The sequence below is a fragment of the Aspergillus pseudonomiae genome (assembly GCF_009193645.1).
Source record: "Aspergillus pseudonomiae strain CBS 119388 unplaced genomic scaffold BDV37scaffold_33, whole genome shotgun sequence".
In the NCBI taxonomy this organism is placed as follows: domain Eukaryota; kingdom Fungi; phylum Ascomycota; class Eurotiomycetes; order Eurotiales; family Aspergillaceae; genus Aspergillus; species Aspergillus pseudonomiae.
In genome coordinates, this window is record NW_022476025.1 from 132,846 (window position 1) to 159,727 (window position 26,882).

The following is a 26,882-nucleotide window of genomic DNA, read 5'->3' on the forward strand; positions in this document are numbered from 1 at the left end:
AAGATGGGTGGAGCCCGAAATAGTAGTCCCAGGGGAGCGATCCAAAAGTGATACATGGATAACCAAACCTTGGAAGGCTGAAAGAGACTTGATCAAAGACTCGTCCAATCAGTTTCAATTAGTCTGATGGAAGGATATCCTCCTCAGACATAGTATCTACTAGTGCTTTTGATACTAATTAGATTTTCTTTTGGCTGGAAGCAGACCGTGGATGAGCCGGCCGCTTAGGTAAAAAGGGAATGGATGTCTTCAAAGAGATCGACTCTTGATGATCAGTGATCGAGTCAGCAAACGCAATGTCGTTCCGATCGTTTGCTGTACCAGCCGAAAGGACAAAGGCACGGGACAAGGAAGAAGATAAACAAAAAGGAAATGTCCTCCCATGGTTGGATCTATTGCTGGAAAGATTTTTTTTATTTTTTTTTCTCTCTCCAAATCTTCTATGGACTGAAATTTTCATTCGCTCGAATTTTCTGTCTGCCTTATTCTTTCAAACCCGAGGACCACTTTGAAGATCTACCTAACATTTCGACCGAGAGCTAGGGACTTACTCAGACTAGACCGTTAAAGACCGTAATCAGATCAGGTACCTAGTAATAATCATACAAGAATACCAAAACCGTCTTAAAACATGATTTCACGCTGTACCAACCTAACTGTGTCCTTGTATGATACTGTACATACTATGACCTGTCTCTCTGTCCCTTTTCGTTCCTTCCTTTCTGGTTATAGATTTTACTGGATAGCAGTGATATTAATTGTTGATCTAGCAATCTATGTTGAGAATAATAGTTAATCTAACGCTGTCCTGTTGTATCGGGCGATTATGCCGAGGCAGGGTGTCATGATACTGATTAGATCAATCAGACTTTGCTTGCATAAAAGAAGTAATTATTGTTAAAATATTTATTTTTATTTATCTTTATTCAATTTTCCCCCCCTCTCCTCTGTTTATGCCCCTGGTTCTTTTTTATTCTCCGCGCTTATTTATTCGTAATTGACTTCTGTACAAGTTGGAACGTAATGTTTACAGAGCCGATTGCTAGTGGGCTAAATAAAGACTGTGGACACAGTCAGAGATTCAAACAGGAACAGGGCGAACTACTCCGTACTAACCAACTGTCGGCCCACCCACGGCCCTTTTTATTTGATAGGACCACAGGATCGATGCCCGGTCGTCATCGATGACTTATTACTACTTATTTGATTTGATGGGCCTTCTTTTCTTGGACCTTACCTTGACGTACTTCCATACATACATACAGTACCGCGCAGCAACAATACTACTGTACGCCCCCCCTCCCTGGCGATTGCGGTCATTAGTATCACTTTCCATCTTGTTCCTCATTTCCTCTCTGATTCTCTGACCTCAACAACAACCCCTCTCGACCCGCTTGCGATAACCCTCCACTTTCCACTTTCCAACACCAACACCCCTGCTAGACGCTGTGCAAACGCTCGTCCCGTCCGTCTTACTCGAGCCCTATACTTCGCTGGTCTTTCATTGACTTTCAAAACAGAACACTTGGCCGCTGTCCCGTTTTCTGGCCTTCATTCGTTTCTTTTCGCCTGCCCCATTTACTCCTCACGCATTAAGCGGCGGGCTAAGCATTAAATAACTCTCTACAATCTCCGAAAGAGGTACACACCTCCAGCATCACACCGGTGGTTTCGTTGCTATACTGTCTCAAATATGACGCCGTACTGGCGTGGTGCTACCCGGTGATGATTGCCTTGTAGTTCCGGCCGGTCAATCTGCAACCTCATCTGTGGCCTACCAGCTGTGAACAACGCATCACAAGCCCAGCACCCTCGAACAGGAAGGATCACCGCCAACCATTTCGGTGGGAAAAATCGTCCTTTTTTAATTTTTTTTTTTTTGTTGTTGTTGTTGTTTTTGTGAACAGAGAGAACTCAAAAGTATTGAACGACACAGTTTACACTGACCATCTGCTTGAAAGAATGCAAGATGTCCGGCAGTGATGTCGAGCACGTTTCTTGCGTTCTGAACGGCAACCCTCATGAGCTTCGGCGCCAATCTTCTCCGCCCACCAATGAATATTTTTATGATGCCCGGACGGATGACTCCTTTGAAACATCACTAATTGCCTCTTCTCCCGCACCGCCTCTTGCCAGTACCACATACTCTGCGCAACAGGGTCTCACAGACCCTCCAGTATTGCCTGTAACGGCAGGCCTATCCTCGAACAACCGATCCTCCCCCGACCCTGACGACTACTATCGCCCAAATCCACCCATATTGGCTGCAAAAGGTGATACTGCTGGTGGTTCAGGCGAACCTTTGATGGTTGAAATCGATAACACCGAAGTTGCCGAAAATCACCCGACACAGTTTCAACGAGTGTGTTCTGGGCCAGCGCACCCATCGAAGTCGTCCGTGGAAAGCTCAGGGCCATTTCGCTCGCTCTCGGATTCATCGTACGGAAACATTGGGCTTGGATACAATATCGGGGTACCGCCAGCACGGGCGTCGATAGCGAGGCCAAGGCAGGTCTCTTTTAAGGATCTCGTGAACAAGTTCAACAACAATCCAGATCAAGTTCTCCCACTACCGTCAGCGTCTACATCCAAGACTGTCAGCCCGGCTAGCCCCACGGACGGATCAATACCATTCAAGACTGCCTCTCGTCTGAGACAAACTCACGATTCATCAATTCAGAAAAATCCAATTCCTCGGTGGAATACGATAGGGACCTTTGCTCTAGATATACCCTCAGAACGTTCTCTTCCTCGGTTGAGGACAAACGATATCAACAATAACCGTCCCGGCTCTTCCGACCATCCTCAGCGGCCCGCGTGTGGCGGATCGCTTGCATTGGATACGAGTTTTCACAGCTTGGGATATGGATCACCGTCACTTCTGCGCCGTCGAGGTTCTGAAGGGACCATCCCGAGCCCAAACCCAGCATTTTTTGACCATCCCGAATCAGCACTTGGCTTGACGCCTCTGACTCCGACTGCTTGGTATCTAGGACATACGCCGTTTCTAGAGGCTGTTAATACCACTTCGAACACGAATACTCACCGAAGGACAAGGAGTGATTTCGCTGGAGATCGTCCTGGAGGTGCAGCGGCGTGCCTTTCTGACTTCCATATGGCGGACCAGCCCCCCTTACAGCCACACTCCGGGACATCCCTAGAGAGCCCACATTCCAAGTCGCGCATCCCAATCTCCTCCCGCCGCCTTAATTCAGCTTCCGCCTCGGGTGATTCCTCGCCGTCTTCGCCAACAAGAACCGAGCTAGCTTTCGGCAGCCGATCTGCTGCGCAGATCGCTTTACCTCCGAAAGGCGTTAGCCGCCTGCCCAAGCCATCTCCCAGACAGGCGTCTCATCCCGCCCGTGAACTGACCTATGAGGGCGAAGCAACATTTGCGATAACGCCGCATGCAAGGCGGGAGGTGGCCCCTGGCAGGGCCCGTCAGTACATCCCTGAAAAGGGTGCCCTTTTGGAGGCATACATAGCCGCTCCTCCCCCGAAGAAGTCGCCCCCTCTGCGAAGTTCACGGCCACGTCAACCCGTCTCACAAACTGCCCAAACGGCGCCAAGTTCTAGAGTGGTGGAAACGGTTTCGAATTTTCAAAGACAAATCAACCGTGATCGTGAGCCACGAAACTCCAGGCTACGAGAGCGACGCCTGGCAGAATTGGGTAATGTCGACTTTGCAACCCGACGTCAGAGAATCCAACAAGCTTTCAATCGCACAGTCGAAGAGAATGAGAGAAAAGAAGAGAAAGCAGCGGAGCTCCGACGCCAGGTCAAAGCTCAAGAAGAAACAGAGCAGGCTGTTCGGCCTTCTACCCCCAAAGAACAGTGTACTGGATTTGCAGACGTGATTACTTCTGTACAGCCCGAAGATAACGTGACAGTAATCGAGGAATTTGGCGACTGTGGACATGAAGCGAAAGACATGACACCAGAAACAGACGCTTCGAAGGCGCATCCACAGCTTCGCGTCGATCCAGACGTGTCTGTATCAGAGAACTCTCGAAATACAACAGACTATCATCCGATGACGATGGACTCACCAACATTAGGCCACTCGGAGATGATTTTGAACGGCCAAGGATTTGAGTCGATGCCCTGCGACCTGCGACCTGACTCGGCCGCAACAGCAGGGTCCAACGAGACCCATATCACCGCATTTGATCCAGAACCTCAAGATGATCTTTCCAAACAGAATCTACATGCATCGCACAGAACCCTGCTGAGCCAAATAATGCGTATACGTGATTCCAGCCCTAGCAATTCATCGTGCGACGAGCAAGATTATGGCTTTTCTGATAATGATGAAAAGGAGTCTATTCCAATTGTTCTGAGAGACGCGATGGCTATCGAAGATTCTATAGACAGCAGTGAGAACCAAGAGCATCGTGATATTTATATCAAGCGGGGTACTACCAAGAGCGAACCAGCGAACCGGTGGAGTATGAGCTCTTGGTCATCTTCTCTGCACCACGAAACTTCTTCGGGTGGGCAATGTGAGGGCAGTGATGACGATCTCTCTAATATACACCACTGCGCCGAGGATAGCGAGGAGGTTGCTACTCAGTCATGCTCTGAATCTTCGAGCACTCCGTCCGTCATTGGTCATCAACTTCCCCATGCATTGCCCCAGACAGCCCGTGTGGTAACAGAACCAAGTAAAGAAGCTGTATCACATAGGAATCCTTACGGGCCGTCCGACACACCCAGCCTAGTCAGACTGGGTGGATGGGATTCTAAGCGTGTGGCTCAGCTCTACATAGAAGAGCTTGCGAGTGGCAGGAGTCATCCCCTTCCTATGCCAGCAATACGCGCGTCTCCAGAGCCGCCACATGTCCGGGCTGAGCAGAGAGATGAAAGAAGAATTGAGAGTCTGACTGACGATCCTGTCCTAATAACGGAAACTGACGGTATTCCACCCTCAGAACGCATGCGACATTCGGCGAGCTTGTTTTTGCGCGATGACTGGGAGCATGCGTCTCCATCAATTATGGATTGGATGCAAGTAGCCGCCGATGAAGGATCATCGCCGCAGGCCCCCAAAATTGACGGCAGCCCGGGAGTTGATGGTGTTCCGAAACCGCGGCTAGTGACTCCCAACGCACATCCAAAAGATACCGACGAAGGCTTAGGTCTGGCAATCAATGTGCATCCACCTCAGGAGTTTAATGATGACGATGTTCCACCACCTCCTATACCACGCCACGACCCTCCAGCTCCACCCCCTGAAACTCAAGATAGCACTACACATCGTTTCCCACAGACTTCCGTCGCTCATCCCAACATCTTCTCGAACGCCACCTTTGCGCCGCTGGGACCCGTTCAAAGCACCGATAGCAGTGAGGACTCCTCTCTCCGGCGACTTGAGCCAACTCCTTCTTCGCACACCTTGGATTCATCGGCAACCTCGTTGGTTCCTTCGACTTCAGAACATCCTCGCCCACAAACCGCATCCCCATCCCCAGAACAACGTCAACTGAAGAAGCGGCGACATGTCATAAAGGAATTAGTTGATACCGAATATACATTCGGAAAAGACATGAAAGTTGTTGATGATATTTATAAGGGAACCTCCAGTTCATGCTTAGACCTCTCCACGGAAGATGTCAAAGTACTGTTTGCAAATTCAGACCAAGTCGTGCAATTCTCTATGGCTTTCCAGGACACTCTCAAAGAGGCAGCGAAAAGTGTTTATGTAATGCCTAAATCCCAGCGGTGGACCAGCCGGCGTAACCCTCGAAATCCTGTCGTGAGAAACGATCAAGAACCTTCTACTGGGAGTAGCACTTCAGACCTGGAGAAAGATAATGCGACTTTCATTGGGCAGGCATTCATAGCGCATATAGCAAACATGGAGAAGGTCTACGCCGACTATCTGAAGAACCATGATGCTGCCAATAAGAAACTTCAGACTCTGCAAAAGAACCCGAAAGTGGCTATCTGGCTCAAAGAATGTCGGGATTGGGCATCCGATCTCACAACAGCATGGGATCTAGATTCGTTGCTCGTCAAGCCAGTACAGCGGATCTTGAAATACCCCCTTCTTTTGAGTGAACTCCTTGAATCGACACCTAAGGATCACCCAGACCGTGCTGCTCTCGTTAGTGCCCTTGAAGAAGTTACGAACATCTCCGTTCGTATCAACGAGCTGAAGAAACGTGCAGATGTTGTGGGGCAAGTTGTGGGCCGCAAGAGAAAAGAGTCTGATGTCAGGGCAGGCTTGTCAAAGGCATTTGGACGTCGCACAGAGAAATTGAAACAACAGGTTGGCCTTTCCGACATGGTTGAAGACAAGGAATACGATGCTCTGTCTCAGAGGTTCGGTGACAATTTCTTTCAACTGCAAGTTGTCATGCGGGATGCGGAAGGGTATACGCGTGAAGTCCAGGGATCCATGGACTGTTTTGGTGGAATTACCAGCGCGATAGAAGAGTTTATCAAAGTCGCCCCGACTGCTTACCATGAAATTGAGGGCAAATGCGATGAGCTGAAGACAGCTGTCCAAGATGTGATAACAGAGGCATTACCCAAGCATGTAAGTACAATCCCCTATGGAAGCGCGTGTATCCAGAATGACTGACAATGTCCAGATCGCTGTCGTTCGTAAGAGCGTCATTGACCCAATGGTCACATTGCTTAAGCTTCATGATGGACCACAAAGAGTGATGAAAAAGCGCGACAAACGCCTAATGGATTATGCCCGGTTCAAGAGCATTAAGGAACGAGGGGACAAACCAGATAAGAAAACCATCGAGCAAGGGGAACAATTTGTCGCTCTTAATGAGGCCCTTAAAGACGAACTTCCGAAGCTCTACTCTCTTACCGCTAAATTGATGGAGTCTTGCCTGAAAAGCTTTGTCCACATACAAACGTCGTGGTTTAAGACTTTGCAGGAGAAACTTGGCCCCCTAGTGGAGTCGTTCCCGGACGATATCCAGAAGGTAATTGGTGATTGGAATGCGAGTTTCAGCTTCTCTGAGGCACAGGTACTGTCCCTAGGCATCTGCAATGGGTCGTTATTGGCCGATACTGTCAACCTCGTTAATTTCAACACTCCCCCAACCGGGGCAACTATTAGTTCGCCGCGGCGCCCATCAACTGTCAATAGCGCCAGCACTCGCGTTGGATCCACTATGGATGAATCACCTAAAGCTTCCCATGATTATGGCAGTGGAAGTCATTCTTTCCAATCGCCAAGTTTTGATAGCCAGTCCCAGGTCTCTCTTGGACGCAGGCGTGCTGATTCGACTTTCTCGGGTCGTGCTGCGCCCGATTCGATTGAACTACCCCGGAGCCACATGTTGCAACAAATTACTAGCTCATCAGCTTCTGGACCTCAGCCGAGCTCTAACAGAGAGTCTTGTCCAAGCCTTCCCCGGTTGAGCCTGGATTCTCCATTCCTCGTCGACGTCATTGGTGGTCCTTCTGAGAGTAGTGACAGACCAACCGAAGAACAGCCGAGCTCACCTGGCGGTGGTCGGTATTCGGGCTTTTTCTCTTCTGCAATGCCAATGTCGGACAACCCACAAGACAATGCTCCCCAGGAGAACGAACCACCTAAAGAACCGGCGGTGCTATTCCTTGCCGCTAGTATTAATGAATTCAACATTGACCGTGCCCGACGAGAGGCCGGCTATCCCTACCTGACATATGTTGCCGGAGAGATATTTGATGTCATCGCCGAAAAGGGCGAGCTGTGGCTAGCCAAGAACCAGGACGACCCTACCCGCCAGGTTGGTTGGATCTGGAATAAGCATTTTGCGAAACTCTCAACCTAATGTCACTATCCGATGAAATTATTGCTTGTTTCAATACTGTACATCTTGCATGGAGGTCGCCAGCGTCATGATGTCCTGGGTCTGTTAGCCCTAGACCGGATCTACCCCAGAAAACGTTGACGCTCCATAGAAGGCCGCCCTGGAGTTATCGGTCTTCACATTTCTCTTTTATGATGTGTTATGAAGTTTTGGGGGCGTTTCTTCGCATCTGCATTTCTTTCTTTGTTGTCTGGTGGCAACCAGTCTACTATTGGCTGGTGGCCAGGTTATCTGCTTTGATTCTGCTTTGCAATGTCTGATGTGTGCGGGGATATACATGTTACTCTCTGCTTTTGCGAAGGTGTTTACGGTTTCTCGTGCTAGTGAAGGCACAATCTGCCAGAGACACTCCAATGTACGTTTAGATACCCCTGATTTAGTTGTTAAAATGGAACTAGAAGTTGAACGTAAATATTATGCGCAAAAGTGGAACGTTAAATGTAGCGAACTAATCGTGAGAGGAAGAGATTCTATATAGTCACACGTCACGTGTATATACACCAGCCACAACCGAAGCCACAGTGACGTCGCGGGCATTTCGGAACGGCTTCAATCGTATCGCCGCAAGGGGCGACTTCTCGTGCACCACAGGTGGGAATCGCCTGTCACTCGGCTGTTGCTTTACTACTATTCTTTCCATTTGACCCCAGGTGATTGGCAGCTTGTCCCTGTTAGGATCAACTCCACTTTCCTCCTCTTCGCTCCCCTGCCGAACACAAGCTGGTCAAACCACCGCAATCACGGCTTGTTTCATCTTTCGGATTAGACGATTTCCCCTTCATCTGATAGAGAAATCCACAAGGAGCTACGAAGTTAAACCGCTTCACCACTGGAAACGGTTGATAGCCTCGGATAGATGCGCTCGATAGCCATCGAATGCACAGCAACCGTTCCCCGCCCTCCACAACGGCCCCTCGATTCGGCAGAAACCGGCCCATCGATTGCCGTCCTCCAGAGAGATTTGTGGATAGATAATATAATTGAGGCTCGGGATTATCGCGCAAGATAAAGACGGACAGGATGCTTGATGGCGGATTGGGCAAGTTGCATAAGAGGATGAAGCGGTTTGGTGATACGGTAGGCTCTGGGCTGTTTGGCTTTTGCTGTGTCGGATCCATGACGAAAAGCTTATCTCCAGTAGTTGAACCCCGATGATGCGTATTTGAGCTGTGAGTGCATGGTTGATTGACACTAGTCTCCGAGAAGGATAATGTCTGACTAGACTGGAGTACACAGACTATGACATTCGATGTATGTATGCGCTTCTCCTGGCAACCGGTTAATAGAAGACCTGACATTCCACAGTGACGAGAGAGGATATGCAATCACTCAAGAATGACTGGCTCACGGATAATGTGGGTGTGATCGCACCCTCCGATGGACTGTAGCTAATCTATCACAGATCATATCCTTCTGGGAGGAGTAAGTCGATTGGGCCTGTTCCACCATCGCCTAAACTGATATCTTCAGATACCTGGAACGCGAGTTTCTCGTCCATTATAAATCATCCAACATTGTACTTCTGCGGCCCAGCATGTCGTTCATGATCTTGCAGACACCCAATCCGCACACGCTTCGGGAGGCCTTACCCGACTTCACGCGGACGACGCACGTCTTTCTTCCAATCAATGATTGTCGCAATGTAACTGAAGCTGAGGGCGGGTCTCACTGGTCGTTGCTTCTCATATCCATTGTCGATGGGATAGCATTCCATTACGACTCACTTCCTCCTGGAAACATCTGGGAAGCCCGGACGGTGACTATGAAGTTTGGCGCATTACTCAATCGACCCATTCGATTCATTCACCTACAAGACTCGCCGGTACAAGAGAATGGTAGCGACTGCGGTGTGTTTGTGTGCCTGAGTATGCGGCATCTGCTGCTGAAAAGGCTGTTGACTGCGAACGCCAGCGAGAAAGTCAGCATGAGTCTGGGCGGAATGAAAGTAGATGCCCGCGGTGGGAGAAAAGAGATGACGAAGATCATTGATGGCTTCCGCAAGGAAGGTGAACGTCGGAGGTCGTATGTCGCTGAACAAGTGCCTTGACGCGATTATGCTAACCTTTGGCTGAACAGAGCGAGTCTCAGCCCGCTAGGGAAGAAGTCAGCAAGCCCTGGCCCTCCACGAATTGAATGATAAAAGTATACTCGGGGCTATATATGAAAACAAATGGATCGGCGAAGGCGTCAAGAGGATGCGGAGTTCAAGTCTATGGATAATGCATACGTCAGGGAGGGCATGGTTATGAAATAAGGCGGGGACCTTACCACTTCACGTTTTTCATTCTCAGCATCTTTTTACGCTCTGATGGTTTCCCCTACCTTTTCTCTATTTCTCTTTATTTATTATTTTCTTTTTCTTATCTCGTGCAATCCATCATATTACCAACCGCAACTAGCATTAACCGTCATTATTAAACCTAAAAGAACCCTATTCTTATGTTACATAATGTACTTAATATGGTGGGAGGCCATTCGGCCAGGATATGGGTAATTCAGAACCATAGGTCTAACACTTACAACTTTGCTCTACTTGCTTCTGCTTGTTACTTTGTCAGATTGACGGCAATATTCAAGTAAGTCTTCAAAACCTACACTTCAAACAACAAGTACACATAAGCGCCCGCTACTCGCCTACGTCACGATCAGCCCCCCATCTGCCGTATTTCTGCATGATACGCCATTTCCAGGTTCGATGGCGGACGGCCCTACCCCAGTAATAAAACGGCACGGCCATCAAGATAACAACGCCAGCGATACAGGCCATTTCTCCAAACGCCTGGCTATATCCTTCCAAATTAATCCAGGGGTTTGTATAGAACGACAAGAGGAATCCGAATGCCGCTAGCATCATATCAAATCAGTTCCAGTCCCAGAAGGAAGGGAGGGAGGTTCGTGATTGTTGTTGTTCGCCGGGAATGGGTGAAGGGAAATCGGACGTACCTTTGAATGCTAGTATGGAGACCGTTATCTCGCCCACGGACGGTCGATAGCTGTCGATCACGTAGACCATTGCGACGTTGGTGGCTTGCACGATGGCGAAGTTTAGTAGTCCTAGAGCTACGGTTGGGGCTATCCAGTGTAGGTTGTTGTTTATCCCGACGCCGTAGAGTACTAGGGCCGTGGGGGCGCATACGCCCCCGATAGCAATGGAGGGGAGACGCATCTCGGGTTGCCGGATGCCGTTGTTGCGCCGGGTGAACCAATCCGCCACCCAGTCTGACACCTGGCCGCCGAAGGCGATGCCGATTAAGGATCCGATTAAGCCTGCAACAAAGCACAGGCCGGATTGATATGGGGCGAAGTTATAGGTTGTCGAGAAGGCGGTGGCGAAATTGGATGTTATGGCCACGAGAAACCCGATCGTTACGGCGAAGACCAGTGATGTCCATAGTACGGGTGGAAGAATGATCAGCACGATTGGTCTGAGGAAAATGCGGAGTAGCGGCTCGGAAGTATGGATGCCGTTGAATAGACGGAGGGAGCTGAGAAATGAAGGCTTTTTTCCGATCTGTAATGTCTGGGACTCAGCATTTTCGTGTTGTTCAGATGTTACAGCTGACTTTGACGCTGTCCGCGCACATACAGGGACGTTCGATGCGGCCTCCCTCTCCAGACCACTGTTACGATCAAATGTGGTTTCTGGGAACGTAAGAATGACGAGCAGAGTGACGCCGCCGATCAATGCAGTAGCCACGTAGTAGATGTACCTCCAGTGGAGCGAGATGGTGATGAGCCCGTCGATTATGATGCCGGCGGCCACTCCAACCGACAAAGCCGCCGTGTAGAGTGACATGGCTGCACCTCTCTCATGGAGAAAGAAGGTATCAGTGATTGTCAATGGCCCCAGGCATTCCCCTGCACCTGCAGCCAGACCCATAATGATCCTGCCTGCCAATTCCACAGAGTAGGTTTTGGCAAACCCACACCATAAGCCCGTTCCCACGTAGAGAACAAACGAGATGACATATATGGGCCGGCGACCGAACTTGATGATCAAAGGCATCCAGAACAGCATACCCACTCCCTGCATGAGGGAAGTGGTGCTGTAGAAAAAGGACACCCGCGCAATGTGAGCACTAGCATCGGAGCCCATTGGCCCAAGGAAATCGATGGTTGTCTGCTCGATTGCGACGGTTGGTCCAGCCGCAAGAAAGTTGCACAGCAACACCGCCAGACAGACGAGAGCAGCGATATAGTACCGGAATGCCGCCGACCTAAGCCATTGAACCCAGGCCGTTAGTCATATGAGGTGGGGAAGCAAGCATAGGGATGAATGGGGCCAACTGGAGTAGCTTGCCAGTTTAGTGGGTCGTTGGGATCGCTCGATGGGGTCGGAATCAGAATAATCTCGTTTGTTTCATGATGTCGCAGACGCAAGTCCCCCAAGGTGTGCCCTCGAGGCGCAACTGGAGAGGGATCGACTTCCTTTGGAGACATGATTTGGTCTATGCATCGGTATGCCAGAGATCACAATGCATAATCGTTCTTCCCCCTAAAAGCTTCCCTCCATGCCTGGAATTGGGTATGAATTTAAGCGGACGAGGACGTACGGGGGAGAAAATAAGCTAATGCCGCTCACTGAGCTTAATCACTTTGGCTCGCGTCGGGCCCACCGGGTCTTGGAACTTTGCCCTCATTCCCCACATACCCGGCATCGGCCAGCGTAAGAGTGCGGGGGAACTAGGCGGGGGATTATGGGGAAATTAGTTAAGTATGATATTGTATCCTGGGTTCCATCTTACAGCACATACAATGTTTGAATAAGACATCATGCAGATTACCTGGCGCAAGACCGCTGATCCTGACACCTATGAAGACGCCCGCGTGGGCCGCGTCTTCAACCGCCGTCGCCCTCAACGGTACCCCTCGGCCGTGGTAAAGGCAAGTAGCCAAGATGACATTGTGGCTGCGGTGAAGCTGGCCATTGAGAATAACTGTCGGGTCGCAGTTCGTTCTGGCGGCCATTCGTGGGCTGCGTGGAGCGTCCGGGACAACTCGATCTTGATCGACCTGGGCAACTACAAGCAGCTTGAAGTGGACCCGAAGAGGGCAATAGCATGGGCAACTCCAAGCATGACAGGAAAGGATATCAATGGTGTGTTGACCAAGGAGTACGGGTTGATGTTTCCTGGGGGCCATTGCCCTGACGTTGGCATTGGTGGTTTCCTGCTTCAGGGCGGAATGGGTTGGAATTGCAGAGTATGAACCACCATTGACCGTTTCAAATTGATGTACAATTAACATTATGATATGTAGAACTGGGGATGGGCCTGCGAACGTGTTCGCGCTCTAGATGTGGTGACAGCTAGTGGGGACTTGGTGCATTGCAATTCGCAACAGAACCGTGATCTCTATTGGGCTGCTCGTGGAGCCGGGCCAGGTATGTTTCGTTCTTCATTGAATTTTCAGTCAAAGCAATTAACGTAAGATTCCAGGATTTCCTGGCGTGGTGACCCGATTCCATCTCGACCTCGTGCCGTACCCTAAAGGTGGCTTCCGGTCATCGGGCTATGTCTACCCCATACGACATTACCACGAGGTCTTTCGTTGGATCATATCTATCACTCCAGGTTTTGATAACGATACCGAAATTGCAGCTGTGGCCAACTACCCTGAGGGCCAAGATGAGCTATGCTTGTTTATTCTCTTCGTCACCATGAAGTCCTCCGCGCAAGAAGCTGAACGGGCACTCGCCCCAGCCCAGGGGACACGGCCAGCAGGGGCTATTGCTGAGTGGTTTTGCCAGGAGGACAGTCTTGAGAACCAATACATCAACCAAGCTAAAGCAAACCCAGAAGGACACCGCTATTGTGCCGATAACGCTTACATACACAACGACGCAGATGTTCCTGCTGTTCTAGAGGAGGCGTTCACTACACTTCCGCATAAGAAATCGTTCGCTCTTTGGTTTGGAATGAATCCCTGCAGCCGGCGGAAACTCCCAGATATGGCGTTGAGTATGCAGTCAGACCATTACTTTGCGCTGTATACCGTATGGGAGGATGAGAAGGATGACCTCCGATGCCAGACATGGGTTCAGAACATCATGCGGAAAGTCGAACGACATTCAGTTGGGGCGTATCTGGGAGATTCGGACTTTCAAGTGAGGAAAACTCGGTATTGGGCTGACGACAACGCCCAGCGTCTGATGGAGATTCGTCGCAAATGGGATCCCACGGGGAGGATATGTGGATATTTGGATAAGGGTGACATCTCAGGAACACAAGGATTGCTAAATGCACACGAATGGAAACTGTAGATAATAGCCTCGTATCATAGCCAACTGATATATGTTCGTCGTTAATTTACCTCTGACTTTGTCAACTACTATCCTGACTTGGCCAAAACCCTGGCTCTACGAGTCATTCGGGTTGAGTACCGTAACGTTCTACCTCACACAGTTCGGCTGCGGTTAGAGTGTCCACACAATCCAGCCACTAGATACACCAGAAAAGCCACGTATAAAGTCAATTGACTAACTGAGAAGTGGATGGCTGTGGAGTACCCCGGGATGTGGGGGAGAATAGCTTTCCCCGCATTAATGCTTCCTCCATCGCCTAGACTACGTATTGAGACGCGCGTCTTCACTCGGATACTCGGGCCCTCACCAGGTCGTTTCATAATATGGACCGTGTTCTCGTCTTCAAATCAAAGCTAACAATGCAAGGTGACCAAACATGAGATCATCAGCTTCTAGCCGTACAAGTTTGGTAGCCAGCCATCTAACACCTAAATCCCACCACACGATGAACGGGAAAAGCCTCGCGGACAAAGTAGCAATCGTTAGTGGTTCCTCATCAGGAATCGGCGCTGCGATTATACGAGAGCTCTCATCACGCGGTGCCAATACAGTGGTGAACTACCCCTTTGAGCACTTAAGAGAGGAAGCAGACATTTTGGTGGGATCTCTTCCCTCGCCATCCATTGCCCTTGAAGCGGATATGTCGTTGGCGACATCTCCACAGAAGCTAGTAGATGCTGCAGTCTCGACATGGGGTCGGATTGATATTGTGGTGAATTGTGTGGCGCTTGCCGTGAACAAGCCATTTGAATCACAGACTCTGGAAGACTGGGATCTGTTAGTCAATACAAATGGGCGGAGTACGTTTCTCCTGACTCAAGCAAGCTTGCCTCACTTGACGAAAGGGCGTGGCAGGATTGTGAATATTGTGAGCATTTCCGGTCGTGGGCCTCCGCCAAACCAGACCATTTATGCGGGAACAAAAGGGATGGTGGACTCTTTTACAAAATGCTGGTAGGTTCAGCTACGGTCCTTGCTCCATGTTCGTGATATAGACTAAGTGGGTGAATCCAGGGCTAGAGAGCTGCCACCCAAATATGGCTGCACAGTTAATGCTGTCAGTCCTGGTCCTACAAAGACCGAAGGCTTTGCGGCTGCCGGTGAAGACCAGATGAGGATTCTGCAGCCAATTATTGGCCAAACTCCGGTTGGTCCGAGAATGGCGGAGCCAGATGAGATCGCTTTTGCAGTCGCATTCCTCTGTGAGGAGCGTGCACGATGGATCAATGGAGCACATATTGTTGCATCTGGTGGGCTTTTTATTGACTAAACATGCATGCATTCTGTTTCCTGTCAGAGAGGTCATCGGTAACTTGGTGGATTGAAACGGTTTTAATGACTTGAAAGAAAGGTAGCATAGATATATATGTTGATAGTTGTTTCCCTACTCAGTAACTATGCTGAAATTGCAATGTGATAATCACGGCCGAAGCAAAACTGTCCAAGTCCAAGCAAAAGAAGAATATATATTTTCGTGCTCTATCTTAGTAGTTCATGCATGATCATTTGTGTCCCATTCGCTTTTTGGGCCTGGTTCAGCCGTGGAACAAGCTTGACTTAAATACATTGAGGGTCTGTCAGGTTTCCATCCTGGTGGGAGTTGAAGATATTCTAGCCAGGTGCCCTAGATAAAAATACTTTGTCTAGGATCCTAGATCTCTGTTTGATGAGAGCTGCATAGAGCGCTCTTCACTTCTAAGGAGTGAACGGCGAAGGCTATTTGAGAAGCAATAACTAATTAAAAATGGGGAGGTGGTGGAGGAGGGTTGTTGTGGATCTCTATCTACATGATGCGTTACGCTCAAGTATCTACGGTGAGGTTAGGGCTAACTGGATATATACTTCAGAAACAGTTCAATGGCGAAGATACCACGACTACTAGAGACTTGACCATATGCTAATATCCAACCCAATATCCATAACTGTAAGGTATGCCACCCGAAAGTTCAAATATCAAAAACAGACTAGCATCATTTACTCGATTGGCCTCGCCCCCGAAACATCGGGGACACCCTCACCCTCAACGACCTTGGCCCCTATAATCTCGTAGACAGGTACTTCCGCCAGCCGGGAAATTACATGATGCAATGTTGGCAGCTGCTCCCAGTCCAGAGCATCAATCTGAAAACTCGCCTTCTTGGTCGTGTACACCCTCTTCGGCGTGGGCTTCGGCATCGCTTCTGAGAACGGATCCCAGACGGCATGCTCCTCCGCCGGCACATTCTTATTTGCGCGGCCACTTTTTGGGATGTATTTATATGCCAGCATACCAGTGTCCGCTTCTCCGCTGATTCCGCCAAATGTAGACGACGGGTCAATCTCGACCAGGTCCTCAAGGAGGAAGTTACCCCAGAGCGCACCTTGCCAGCCAGTTCGGATGCGATAAGATGTCGCTCGGCGATAGACATCGATAGACGTGTACAGTTTGGGCATACCTAGCTCCTCCCGACCAGAGACGATCGGATCGGTCAGCGACTCGAACAGGATGGGGAGGTACGAGCCCTTCACGGTAGAGCCGTCTTTCTTGACGTATTCGACGCCGTGGACATAAAGACCAATGTGACTGTATCCTGAGCCGCCCAGCCATTCCATCTTATTCAGCGTGGTTTTCGCGAAGGACGCGTAGGCGACGGTGCCGGGCGAAGTAAAACGCCAGCCACGCCGGCCGGGTGGGAACAGATTCTGGAGAACTGTTCGGGACGTCTTGAACTTGATTGACGCAGTGGTGAAGGTGGACTTCGTTCCATCTCTGGGAACTCCGAGGTGGGTTTGGCGAGGACCTGGCATGGGCCCGAAGGCAATGGGCATCCGCCAGTAGGGGCTAGGAATGCGTTTCCAGGTCCATTCACGGAGCTTTTGGGTGGAGTTGTCCCATTCATCGTGGCCACAGTTGAAGTTGACGAACCCGTACACTATCAGTACATGGTAGTTAGCAATGCTTCTTAGATTGAATAGAATGGGGCCCTGCTACTCACTATCAAGCTCCTTACCATCGGTCCGATCTTCACCAAGTATCCGGGAATATTCTTGGACCTGGGTTGCGCGCGCGTATCGGATGTCATGGTAAAGCTGCAGTCTCTCGGGTATCTCCTCCACAGGAGTTCCTAGTGGAAGAACAACAGCAAGCGAAGCTGCGTCCTCGATTGCAATTCCTGCTCCTTGTCCCTGATGCGGCAGGAAGGGATGCGCGGCATCACCAAGAAGAGCCAAACGTCCATAATGCCACTGTGGAATCGACTCCATATCAAGGAGTTTCCATACCTTTACACTTTCGGGGTCGGCCTTGGCCAAGAGTCTGAGAATTGTAGGATCGAAGGAGGAGAAAATTTGAAGCATTTTGTCGAGGTTTCCACTTTGATCCCACCCGTCGGCTGCCTGATCGGCCGACTCGGCCTCGGGATGGATTACCACGAAGTTTAGGACGGAGTTGTGGGAGGTTGGGTACATAACAATGCGACGATCTGTTCCATACCACATACACAACTCCCCGGGGTGTTTAACCAAAGGCGCAGTGACCGGGTCATCAAGGGCGGCTTTCTTAGACACCAGGAAGCGGAATGCACTCTTGCCGCTGCAAAATGGTTTGATATCGCCCCCAGGGACCGCGCTTCTTGCTATCGAGTGAACCCCATCAGCACCGAGGACAACGTCACCTGCAAAATGGGCACCATTCTCCAAAGTGATCTGCGCGGCTTCAGCATCTACACTTTCCACTCGACTTGACGTTCGTAAAGGAATGGCTGGTCTTCCATCCTTAGCATTGGTTGCTATGCTCTTCAGCTTGTTGTACAAGTCAATGCGATGAGCAAGTAACCATTTCTGCAGAATTCAGATAGTTAGAAACGGGAAATGAATAGCGTTTGTGGGAGTCTAACATGCTGCCATATCTTATGATTTTCTGAGAGTTCCATAGACCTTTCTACTTTTCCGCTCGCAGCGTATTCCGTCAACTAGATCAACTCGTTAAAAGCAGACTCCAAGAATAGTACGCAGAGTCGAAATGAGTACACACCCTCTCGAAATCATTTGCACCGAATTCCTCCGCACATATACCGAGACGTCGGAGGATTCCATTCGCATTCGGAGCAAGATGGAGCGCAGCTCCAGTCTCAGTTGCCAGCCGCGATTGTTCGAATATCTAAAACGCTTGTTAGCCTACACCATGTCATACTCCAAGAGTGAGGATTATCACACGCACTTGTACATCGTGGCCCTGTTTACGGAGCGCAATAGCGGCCGTTAATCCGCCAATACCGGCTCCAACGACCAACACCTTAAGGGGGCGATTCTCGCTCCTCGAATTGGGAGTAGCGGATGTTCCGTTGAGCTGGGTCATGTTGTCGACACATACACTGGTATGAGATTGGTGTTTAGAAAATGCATGAGAGATATTTACATGCCTCAAATTACTTAATATATGCTAAGAGTTCCAAATGTCGTTGCTGAATTGAACGTGGTGATTGGGGCTGATCTCGGGCCCACCTACCCGGGGTGGGGGACATATCTATGTTGTATGTATGCCCGAGGTTGCAATTATATGTCTCGGGATAATGAGTGTACCGCGTATTATGGCAAACATATCAGCATTGACAATTGAAAGATTGATGCTTGACTGAGAATCCAGAATGTGGTACCTTTACTACTAGCTAGACCGTGCATAAGTGATCTACCCACAGCTGAACAGGAAAAACGTGGTATAACTATACTCTGAGAAAGGACTTTTGTTAGAATTTATGAAATTTGAATGCATTGGTCTATTGAATGAGATAAACTAGCTAGTAGCTATACAGTAGGACCCCTCGTGCAAGTCGCTGTCGCAATGCTCCATCTATGCCTTAGCATTCTCTTCGTGATACAGTTTGATCCAATCATACTGATTATTCAGATATCTCTGCGCACGCAAGTCCCCAGACCGAGCATGGCCTTCGAAGTTCTCTGCTCTAGCTGCTCGTCCACAGAGTCTGCCCAATTCGCCACTAGCCGTGCTACTCTCCACCTCCTGATATGTCACCGTCCTGAGATACTTTCCAACCCAGAGACCACCGGTATATCTAGCTGCTTTCTTGGTTGGAAGCACGTGGTTGGTTCCAATCACCTACCTAAAGAATATCAGTCCTTGGGCCTTCAAGGTAGTAGTGGCAAATGAAACACAATAATACCTTATCCCCGTAAGAAACACACGTCTTCTCACCCAAGAAGAGCGCTCCGTATGCTGTCATATTGTCCAATGCATCCCGAGGCCGTTTTGTAAAGACTTGAACATGCTCGCTGGCATATTCATCTGCCAGCTTCCACGCTTCCTCCATCGTATCAACCACAATCACCTCACCGAATCGCTCCCACGAAACACCTGCCACATCCGCAGTTGAAAGGTGTTTGAGCAATTCATCGATGATCTCGATGGCTTTCCGGCCTACACTCTCCGATGTAGTGATTATCACTGCGGGGGAGTCAGGGCCGTGTTCAGCCTGGGAGAGGATGTCGGTAGCAACGGTAAAAGGATCCGCCGTTTCGTCTGTAACAATCAAGATTTCGGTCGGTCCAGCAAAGAGGTCAATCCCGACCTCCCCAAAGAGCTGCCTCTTTCCTTCGGCAACGAAAGCATTTCCAGGGCCCGCGATGAAGTCCACCTTCTGCATGCTCTCAGTACCAACGGCCATTGCAGCAATCGCCTGAACACCACCGAGAAGATATATCTCGTCGGCACCAGCAAGGTGCATGGCTGCAATTGTGGCATGGGGAATTTTGCCAGCGATGGGTGGAGTGCAACCCACGACGTGCGGCACACCGGCAACTTTGGCAGTTAAGATGGTCATGTGGGCGGATGCAAGAAGAGGGTATCGTCCACCAGGGATATATCTGTTTATGTTAAGCGCTACTCTTATTCGGAAACACTTTCATTTGTACTCTTCACTTACGCACCGACAGAGCTAATAGGAAGATTCTTTTGGCCCAGAACAACACCCTAGAGGAACGTCAGTAAGATAGAATCTACAATGGTGATTGCCTTGGTCTTACGGGTTGAATCTCATACTCAAAGTCCTTTAGAGACTCACGTTGAGCTTGTGCAAATGCACGCACATTCTTTTGGACCTCTTTAATGTCGTCGATGGTCTGTTGGGGACAGGCCGCCATCGCGGTATCAATCTCCGCCTGGGACAGCTTGAACGAAGCTGGCGACCACTTGTCAAACTTCTCGGAGTACTTACGTACGGCTGCGTCGCCATTCTGCCGGACATCGTCTATCACTCCCTTGACGACTGAGCTGACGTCGACTTGAGGAGTTGTGGACACAGCCAAGGTGTTTGACCTTGATTTCAGATGGCGGGCAGGCATGATGGGAGTGATGGTAGAAGCACAAGGGGGACAAGTATAAAGTCTTCGGGCTTGTATGTAGATTACTATTCTTTTTCTTAGTACAACTTGGGTTTTATCTGTTTCTTATGGGCGAGGTATGGTGTTCGTCTTACACTAGATATTCCTCCACCGGCTCCACCTCCGAATGGGCATGTCGACGGGTTGAAGAGAGGCCGGACAGAAGTCCGAAGTAGCTTTGCCGGAACTCTGGAGTTCAAGTCCTTGGTATCAATCTGACCTAGAAGCACTAGTGCCAGTGCTGAAAGGAATGCTTTTGCAAAATACTTAAGTTATTGAATATGCCGATCTTAGGGCACACGGTGCCGTGGACTGACCTAATCGCAGCAAACCAACCAAAACGAAGATCTTCCAGAGAGAAATATACAATTTATTAAAAATAGAAGTGAAAACTTTGGATTGATCTAATTGCAGCTTCTGTTTATTATCCTAAGTTGAATCCTCCATTCCCTGTTGTCGCCTCGTTCGCTTGGAAGGCTTCACATCATCCATCCCGCCCCCATAGTCCTCCTCCAGTGTAGCCCCATTAATCTCCAAAGGCTGGGCCTCCTGGAGAACATACAACATCCGAGCCCAATTGGTGTCACTCGTATTCCTCCACGCGTGGTTCGTCCCACGCTGAACCGCGATGTCGCCTCGCTTGAGCAACCTCGTCTCTCCAGAGTCCAGCACCAGCTCGACCTCTCCTTCGAGCACCACCCCGTAGTCCAGACTGACAGTCCGATGCATGGGTGAGATGGCCCCAGGGTTCATGTCCACAACACGCAAGACCGTGCCTCCGGGAATGGTAACACCCGGGAGATCTCTCAGCAACGACTGGTAAACATTAAGGTCCTTCTCGCCCGTAAAGTTCACGGGGACCTCGTTCGTCCCGTAAGCAAGCGCAAAGCGGGCACCGTTGGCTAGCTGCTGCCATTCAAGGGGCTCGGGAATTCTATCCTGGAATCTGGTCGTCCCTTGAGCGTCGTGGTCTGTGATCACGCGGTTGATGGGACGGAGGCCGTTGTCTTGCATTTTTGGCATGTGTTGATTCGTGTCTCAGGTGAATATAGGAGTGTAATGCAGAGTGGGAATGGTCAAGTACGGTTTAGTTGTTTTACCTGATAAAAGGTCACGGTTCATCCACTCTTAAACCCCTTGGCCACTTTGTGGATGAGGGTTCTCCAAGTGGAGCCGATAGTCTGGCCCGCAGGTGGAGGGGGCACATCCGATCGTTTTTGATTCCACATCTATATCTTATAGGGCAGTCAGCGTATCCGAACCCATATCTACAGTGTAACTGACCGCGAACAATGCCTCCGAAAGTTGCGCTGATAACTGGGGCATCGCGAGGCGTCGGGGCCGCCGTCGCTCGTGCACTCGCCGCCGAGGGCGATACCAGTATTATGCTAAACTATGGATCCAACCCAGAGCCCGCACAAAGCCTCATTCGAGATCTGAACTCTTCGAGAGATAATAATACCCAGTCGACAGGATCCCCCCAATTCCAAGCTCTAAAAGCAGATATGGCAGATAGAGCTGATATTCGTCGATTAGTGAACCAGACGGTTCAGGAAATGGGCCGCTTAGATATAGTGGCCTCAAATGTTGGCTGGACACGAATGACAGATTTTACGAATCTTGACGAGGCCGACGACGAGGCTGACTGGGACCGATGCTTCAATATGAACGTCAAGAGCCATTTTTTCCTGTTCCAGGAATGCAGGCCGCACCTGGAGAAGACCCAGGGGGCGTTTATTGCCACGGCGAGTGTTGCTGGTGTTAAGCCAAGCGGTAGCTCCTTGGTGAGTATTGTTGGAGAGTTTGATATTTGTGGAAGTATCTGGCTGATATTGGGGGCATAGCCGTATGCTGTAACGAAAGCTGCCCTTATACACCTTGCCAAAAGCCTGGCAGCCATTGCGGCGCCGAATATTCGAGTAAACACGGTCTCGCCCGGTGTGTTGCTTACGGTATGTCTGTGACTTTTTGGTTTCGTGGACATTTATTAATAATGTCTATAGGACTGGGGGCAACAGTTCCCAGAAGAAAGATTGAACGCCGTGCGGGAGAAGAATGTCTTGAAGCGATTCGCTACACCGGAGGTAAGAATATAATGTACCTCATAGGGCATTGAAACGCGGTTTACTAACCTGAAATACCCTAAAAGGATGTTGCAGAGCAAGTTAAGTTCCTTGCGAACTCAAAATCCATTACTGGGATGAATGTTGTCATTGATGCTGGGTTTTCATTGTAGATACGCATAGATACATGCAATATAGTGCTTGTTACTAGAAGGCATAGATGTATTTTCTCAAATCGATATCTGGTATTTTATCTATATATAGATCATCTGAAAGTTCTCACATGGCATATTACTTGCTGATGTCCCGTAATTTCTCAATGAGACTGACCAAGTTCTCTACCAGAGGCGGCTCCCGCTCACCGGAATGGTTTCTATGCATTATTTGGAGAACTAGCTCCAAAATGGCGCCAGGGTCAGCCAAAGAAGCAGATGCTATATGCGGCTGGACTCCATGCAAGGCAGGAATGCCACGCTCTAAGGCGAGATAGCGATGCACGCCATCGGTATCATCACCATCGAGCCATATTATATTCTCCATATTCATATTCATGGAATCCGGCCGGGACATGGCATTACCTTCAGTTGCATGGGAGATTGCCATACCGTAGGCCCAGAGAGCCAAGCTTGCATGGTACAGGGCAACGGCCATGAAGTCCCGGAGACATTGCGAAGGAAGAGTTTTGAGCTCTCGGATGACCTGTCCAGCATGCCAGAGTGCCTGTCGGCATTCTTTACTTTTCGACCAGGAATGGATCGACGGCGGAAACTCTGAGGTCTTTCTGGGGTCCTCCATCGTGGCAAGAATCTGCACATCCTCTAGTGACATGTGCATGTGCATTAGAATAAGGTTCAAATGAAGTGTGCTTTCGTTCTTGTATCCCATATGAAAATACCTCAGCATCTTCACAAGCTCTTGGTAGCGTGATACCATCAGGATCCCATTATCCCAGTACCGGGATTGCGCCGCCAGCAGAATACTGAATTGTCGATATTCCCAGACCATTCCCCACATGGCACAAAGTATAGATAAACATGCAAGTGTTGTGTCTGCCACAGCTTTGCTGCATTCGAGAAGATCAAGGTTTGCAATGCACTCCAGAAGCGTTGGGATCCGTGTCGAGCCCATAGCGAAGCGTGCACAGTACAGTTCTTTCCACTTTTGAGCCGAGCTCGCAGTCCAAAGATCGCGAGAACAGGGGATAGAAAGTGAGGTTTCACCGTAGGATAACAACGGGTTTGTGAAAAGAACCATAGACAATTGGGCATCGTGTTGCAACAAATTATAAACGAGGCGTTTAAAAGACTCTTGCCGCACCCAGGAACGCCATTTACTATCGAGGTTGTCACTTACATCCTCAGAGCTAATGAGGACAGGCGGATATGCTGCATGATGGAATAATCCTCGACGCCGAAGAATTGTAACTAATGGTAGACGAGAGCTCTCACAGATCTCCATTTTTCGATTATTGCCGCTCCAGAGGCCCGTTTCTAAGCAAAGCATATATGCCTGCAACAAGTCAAGGTTATTGATCATAGTATTATCGCTCTCAAACACCACAGGAAGCTGGTGACGGACGACCTCCTGCATTGCAAAACCCAATTTCTGCAGTGACGGGTCTGGCGTTAACACAGCTCCCATAGCTGCCATTGCAAGCAGGAGTTCAGGCCGGGTCTGTTTTGGAGTGAATGTGGCCAGATGGATCCACGATTTGGCGTTCGATGTCGGACTTGTTAGAAAATACCGGATAAGGATATCTAACAGCTCAACAGAGGGAAAGGACAGAGTGACTTGAGAGATTGGATGTTTCATCTGACTCAGGAAGATACTCAGAATCTTATCACGCGAGGCAAGGTCCAGGCTCTCTGCATTACAATAACTGTCCATACCGATGAAGTTCCTTGGTGTTGAGTTTTGCTCCGCATCAGCGGGCAGTAATAAATTATTGTGCTCGGCATACCCGTGATCCTGCGGCTCAGGGACAAAGTGCCATCGTAATCGCTGCATAGAACGATCATTAGGTGTGCCATAGTTTGTACCTGCCGCACAGTCCCCCAGGGCGGACCCGGAAATTGATTGAGGGGTCTCATGCTCATCAAACTGAAAGGGGATTCGGGAATTGTAGGATTCTAAGAAGCTGAGATCAACCATGCTCAGATCGAGGTCTGTTTCTAATCCGAAAGATATCAGCCCCCTCGGCGTTCTAACTCCACTCAGACTATCTATGGAGAGACCAGCTGCAAACATATCAACTGAGTTCGGCGTTATAAGGTCCGCATAGTCTTTTGCTAGTGACGCCGAGACATCGATTTCCGTATCCGTTGGAGCATGGTGAGACGGGCCCTGGGACCAAATATCGCCTGCTGGCATTTCTGTTGGAGGACTGGTAGACATCTGATACAGCCGATCGTTTGTCATGTCAGGCTTAAGTGTGGGATTATTCAAAGAGCTTGAGTCACTGCCGCCTGTATGATGCTTCTCAGGGATAGTGGGTGAAGCGTTAAGCTCATCCACTTGCTTCGGTGGCACCTTGCACTGAATGTTCCTTCGCTGACATCGTTTACACGGTTTCTCCTCGTCGCATCGGAGGTGATCCTCTGCACAGGCAGTACAGGCCTGGGATGCCCGGGCAAGCATGGTAGTGTTACAGCCATTCCGACGGCGCTTCTTTGACACAGGCTCATCACCATCGGTATTGTGGAGAGAGGAATGCCTGTTGAGAAGATCTCTAGAATAAACTTAGCACTCCGTTGCTCGTCTTCCCTATCAATTGGGCAAGTAAATCTCACATCCTTCCGAACCTCTTACTGCAGACTAAGCATTTGTAAGGCTTCTCTTGGGTGTCTAGTGTCCGAGTGTTAAATCTTCGACTATACAGCAGCCAAGAATAGCGAAGGACAACTCACGGGACCGAACATGGCGGGACAGATGATCAACTCGGGTGAATGACTGAGAGCATGTCCCGCATTGATACAAGTTACGATTCAAAGGCTGGGTACCCGGGGCGAATCTTGGGGAGGTATACGGGGAGGCCATGATCAGGCAATCTCCAAGGCTGCATACAACCCGAGCGTGGAGTGCAATTGTCACCTAGTTAAGGGACACCAATTTTCCCACTTCTGGGGACCCCGCAGTGCCCCAGACCTCGGGTAGGAAGCCCCAGCTGTTCGTTGCACATCAATGGCGCTCGGGAAGGTGGAGAGCAAGTGAGCCGAGATCGCCCTACCACTCGCTTAGACATCTTTGACCATATTAATAAAAATTTATTTGGAGCCTTGGAAGGCTTAAGCCGTCTGGCTGAGAAATGTTTGGCTATTCCTATGTTTTTGATCATACTGGTAGACACTTTTACTTATAGATTTTATTGCTAGATAGGCTTATTCTATATAAATAAAAAATAAAATAAGGTAAAGTAAAGTATACTCAGTTCTAGAGCTTTTTTTCTAGAACTACATATAGTATAAGGTGGGGGGAATTCTATAGAATATAGAATAGAATTTAAAATTTAGATATAGTGGGTTTATCAGGCTTATGACTGTACATGTACTTCTAAGTTGTAACCATAATTTACCCCAGTAAGATTAGGTCGCGTTGTCCGAGCGCGTCGCGTCCGCCAAGAGCCCCCTTCAACCTCTACTGAGTACTAGTATACTACAACACACCAACTAACCAATCAATCTCAATCAATATTCTCGCTTGCCACCATGTAAGGTTGATTATTCAGGGTATCTACAGCCATGGGCAAAAAAAGAAAGCGGCCCGTCAAGAATGGCCAAGCACGAGGGGACCTGCCGCAATTGTCCCCCCAGACCACCACCCGAGGGAAGGTCACCAATGGGCCCTGTGAAGAACCATTGGAGCAAACCCATCCAGTGATCTCCATATATTACCGACGCGTTGTGACCTTGAGACAATATCTCCTTCAGCGAATACCCAAATCCTCAAAATCCCGCCGCAGAAGGATAGCGTCGGTGCGCAGTCATGACTCCAATGGTGCTGGCCGTTCAGGTGACCAGGATGAAGAGCTGTCACAATTGCTGGATACGACGCTAGTAGGCATACTGAAAGAACCGACTGCTGGATGCGATCAGAAGCGACGGCGGGAATTAGCTGAATTCACGGCATCGCCGGATAGATCATTAGTCACCAGTACCGATACTGGACCCCCTTGTCCTCAAGCAGAGGTAAGATAAGATATATGTTTCACGAGTTCTTGAACAGCGCCGACGAAATCTCTATCCTGGCTTTTTAGCTAGCAGTATAGCGGTTCGCATACAATCATTAACTAGAAATGCCGACTGATAGTTGTGATTGCTG

At 49.4% G+C, this 26,882-nt stretch overlaps 11 protein-coding genes across 11 annotated transcripts; 6 read left to right on the forward strand and 5 right to left on the reverse strand.

Moving 5' to 3' along the window:
- The first annotated feature begins 1,579 nt into the window (after nt 1-1,579).
- On the forward strand, nt 1,580-7,868 carry BDV37DRAFT_118243 (putative Rho guanyl nucleotide exchange factor). Its single transcript, XM_032078533.1, has 2 exons — nt 1,580-6,541; nt 6,597-7,868. The coding sequence occupies exons 1-2, from the start codon at nt 1,970-1,972 to the stop codon at nt 7,782-7,784; spliced, it is 5,760 nt and encodes a 1,919-aa protein (XP_031941400.1). The 5' UTR covers nt 1,580-1,969; the 3' UTR covers nt 7,785-7,868.
- A 535-nt stretch (nt 7,869-8,403) lies between these two features.
- On the forward strand, nt 8,404-10,350 carry BDV37DRAFT_248154 (Ulp1 protease family protein). The gene is made up of 7 exons (XM_032081963.1): nt 8,404-8,900; nt 8,965-8,992; nt 9,060-9,074; nt 9,129-9,178; nt 9,226-9,245; nt 9,294-9,845; nt 9,900-10,350. Exons 1-7 carry the CDS (start codon nt 8,844-8,846, stop codon nt 9,958-9,960), a joined length of 783 nt encoding a protein of 260 aa, XP_031941401.1. The 5' UTR covers nt 8,404-8,843; the 3' UTR covers nt 9,961-10,350.
- On the forward strand, nt 10,001-10,355 carry BDV37DRAFT_118315 (uncharacterized protein). The gene has a single exon (XM_032078534.1). The coding sequence runs from the start codon at nt 10,132-10,134 to the stop codon at nt 10,315-10,317; it is 186 nt and encodes a 61-aa protein (XP_031941402.1). The 5' UTR covers nt 10,001-10,131; the 3' UTR covers nt 10,318-10,355.
- Nucleotides 10,356-10,449: 94 nt separating this feature from the next.
- BDV37DRAFT_283130 (major facilitator superfamily domain-containing protein) lies at nt 10,450-11,919 on the reverse strand (the record flags this gene model as incomplete). The annotated part of the gene is made up of 2 exons (XM_032087227.1): nt 10,450-10,667; nt 10,767-11,919. 2 exons carry the CDS (start codon nt 11,917-11,919, stop codon nt 10,450-10,452), a joined length of 1,371 nt encoding a protein of 456 aa, XP_031941403.1.
- A 677-nt stretch (nt 11,920-12,596) lies between these two features.
- Nucleotides 12,597-14,085, forward strand: BDV37DRAFT_283131 (FAD-binding oxidoreductase; the record flags this gene model as incomplete). The annotated part of the gene is made up of 3 exons (XM_032087228.1): nt 12,597-13,025; nt 13,083-13,206; nt 13,262-14,085. 3 exons carry the CDS (start codon nt 12,597-12,599, stop codon nt 14,083-14,085), a joined length of 1,377 nt encoding a protein of 458 aa, XP_031941404.1.
- Nucleotides 14,086-14,572: 487 nt separating this feature from the next.
- On the forward strand, nt 14,573-15,397 carry BDV37DRAFT_283132 (SDR family NAD(P)-dependent oxidoreductase; the record flags this gene model as incomplete). Its single annotated transcript, XM_032087229.1, has 2 exons — nt 14,573-15,081; nt 15,142-15,397. 2 exons carry the CDS (start codon nt 14,573-14,575, stop codon nt 15,395-15,397), a joined length of 765 nt encoding a protein of 254 aa, XP_031941405.1.
- Nucleotides 15,398-16,101: 704 nt separating this feature from the next.
- On the reverse strand, nt 16,102-18,463 carry BDV37DRAFT_294138 (putative salicylate hydroxylase; the record flags this gene model as incomplete). The annotated part of the gene is made up of 5 exons (XM_032089580.1): nt 16,102-17,039; nt 17,103-17,946; nt 18,003-18,077; nt 18,140-18,265; nt 18,332-18,463. The coding sequence occupies 5 exons, from the start codon at nt 18,461-18,463 to the stop codon at nt 16,102-16,104; spliced, it is 2,115 nt and encodes a 704-aa protein (XP_031941406.1).
- A 492-nt stretch (nt 18,464-18,955) lies between these two features.
- On the reverse strand, nt 18,956-20,463 carry BDV37DRAFT_271613 (histidinol dehydrogenase family protein; the record flags this gene model as incomplete). Its single annotated transcript, XM_032084743.1, has 4 exons — nt 18,956-19,222; nt 19,287-19,986; nt 20,046-20,092; nt 20,146-20,463. 4 exons carry the CDS (start codon nt 20,461-20,463, stop codon nt 18,956-18,958), a joined length of 1,332 nt encoding a protein of 443 aa, XP_031941407.1.
- A 468-nt stretch (nt 20,464-20,931) lies between these two features.
- BDV37DRAFT_283135 (cupin domain-containing protein) lies at nt 20,932-21,516 on the reverse strand (the record flags this gene model as incomplete). The annotated part of the gene is made up of 1 exon (XM_032087230.1): nt 20,932-21,516. The coding sequence occupies one exon, from the start codon at nt 21,514-21,516 to the stop codon at nt 20,932-20,934; it is 585 nt and encodes a 194-aa protein (XP_031941408.1).
- A 278-nt stretch (nt 21,517-21,794) lies between these two features.
- On the forward strand, nt 21,795-22,738 carry BDV37DRAFT_283136 (SDR family NAD(P)-dependent oxidoreductase; the record flags this gene model as incomplete). The annotated part of the gene is made up of 4 exons (XM_032087231.1): nt 21,795-22,286; nt 22,347-22,454; nt 22,506-22,586; nt 22,652-22,738. The coding sequence occupies 4 exons, from the start codon at nt 21,795-21,797 to the stop codon at nt 22,736-22,738; spliced, it is 768 nt and encodes a 255-aa protein (XP_031941409.1).
- Nucleotides 22,739-22,856: 118 nt separating this feature from the next.
- Nucleotides 22,857-25,601, reverse strand: BDV37DRAFT_294139 (C6 transcription factor RegA; the record flags this gene model as incomplete). The annotated part of the gene is made up of 3 exons (XM_032089581.1): nt 22,857-25,293; nt 25,355-25,409; nt 25,472-25,601. 3 exons carry the CDS (start codon nt 25,599-25,601, stop codon nt 22,857-22,859), a joined length of 2,622 nt encoding a protein of 873 aa, XP_031941410.1.
- Nucleotides 25,602-26,882: the final 1,281 nt, after the last annotated feature.

Coding starts and splice junctions, on each gene's coding strand:
- BDV37DRAFT_118243 (XM_032078533.1), top strand. CDS start 1,970: ATGTCCGGCAGTGATGTCGAGCACGTTTCTTGCGTTCTGAACGGCAAC. Junction 6,542..6,596: donor CAGAGGCATTACCCAAGCAT/GTAAGTACAATC, acceptor GACAATGTCCAG/ATCGCTGTCGTTCGTAAGAG.
- BDV37DRAFT_248154 (XM_032081963.1), top strand. CDS start 8,844: ATGCTTGATGGCGGATTGGGCAAGTTGCATAAGAGGATGAAGCGGTTT. Junction 9,179..9,225: donor ATGACTGGCTCACGGATAAT/GTGGGTGTGATC, acceptor AATCTATCACAG/ATCATATCCTTCTGGGAGGA. Junction 9,246..9,293: donor ATCATATCCTTCTGGGAGGA/GTAAGTCGATTG, acceptor TGATATCTTCAG/ATACCTGGAACGCGAGTTTC.
- BDV37DRAFT_118315 (XM_032078534.1), top strand. CDS start 10,132: ATGGTTTCCCCTACCTTTTCTCTATTTCTCTTTATTTATTATTTTCTT.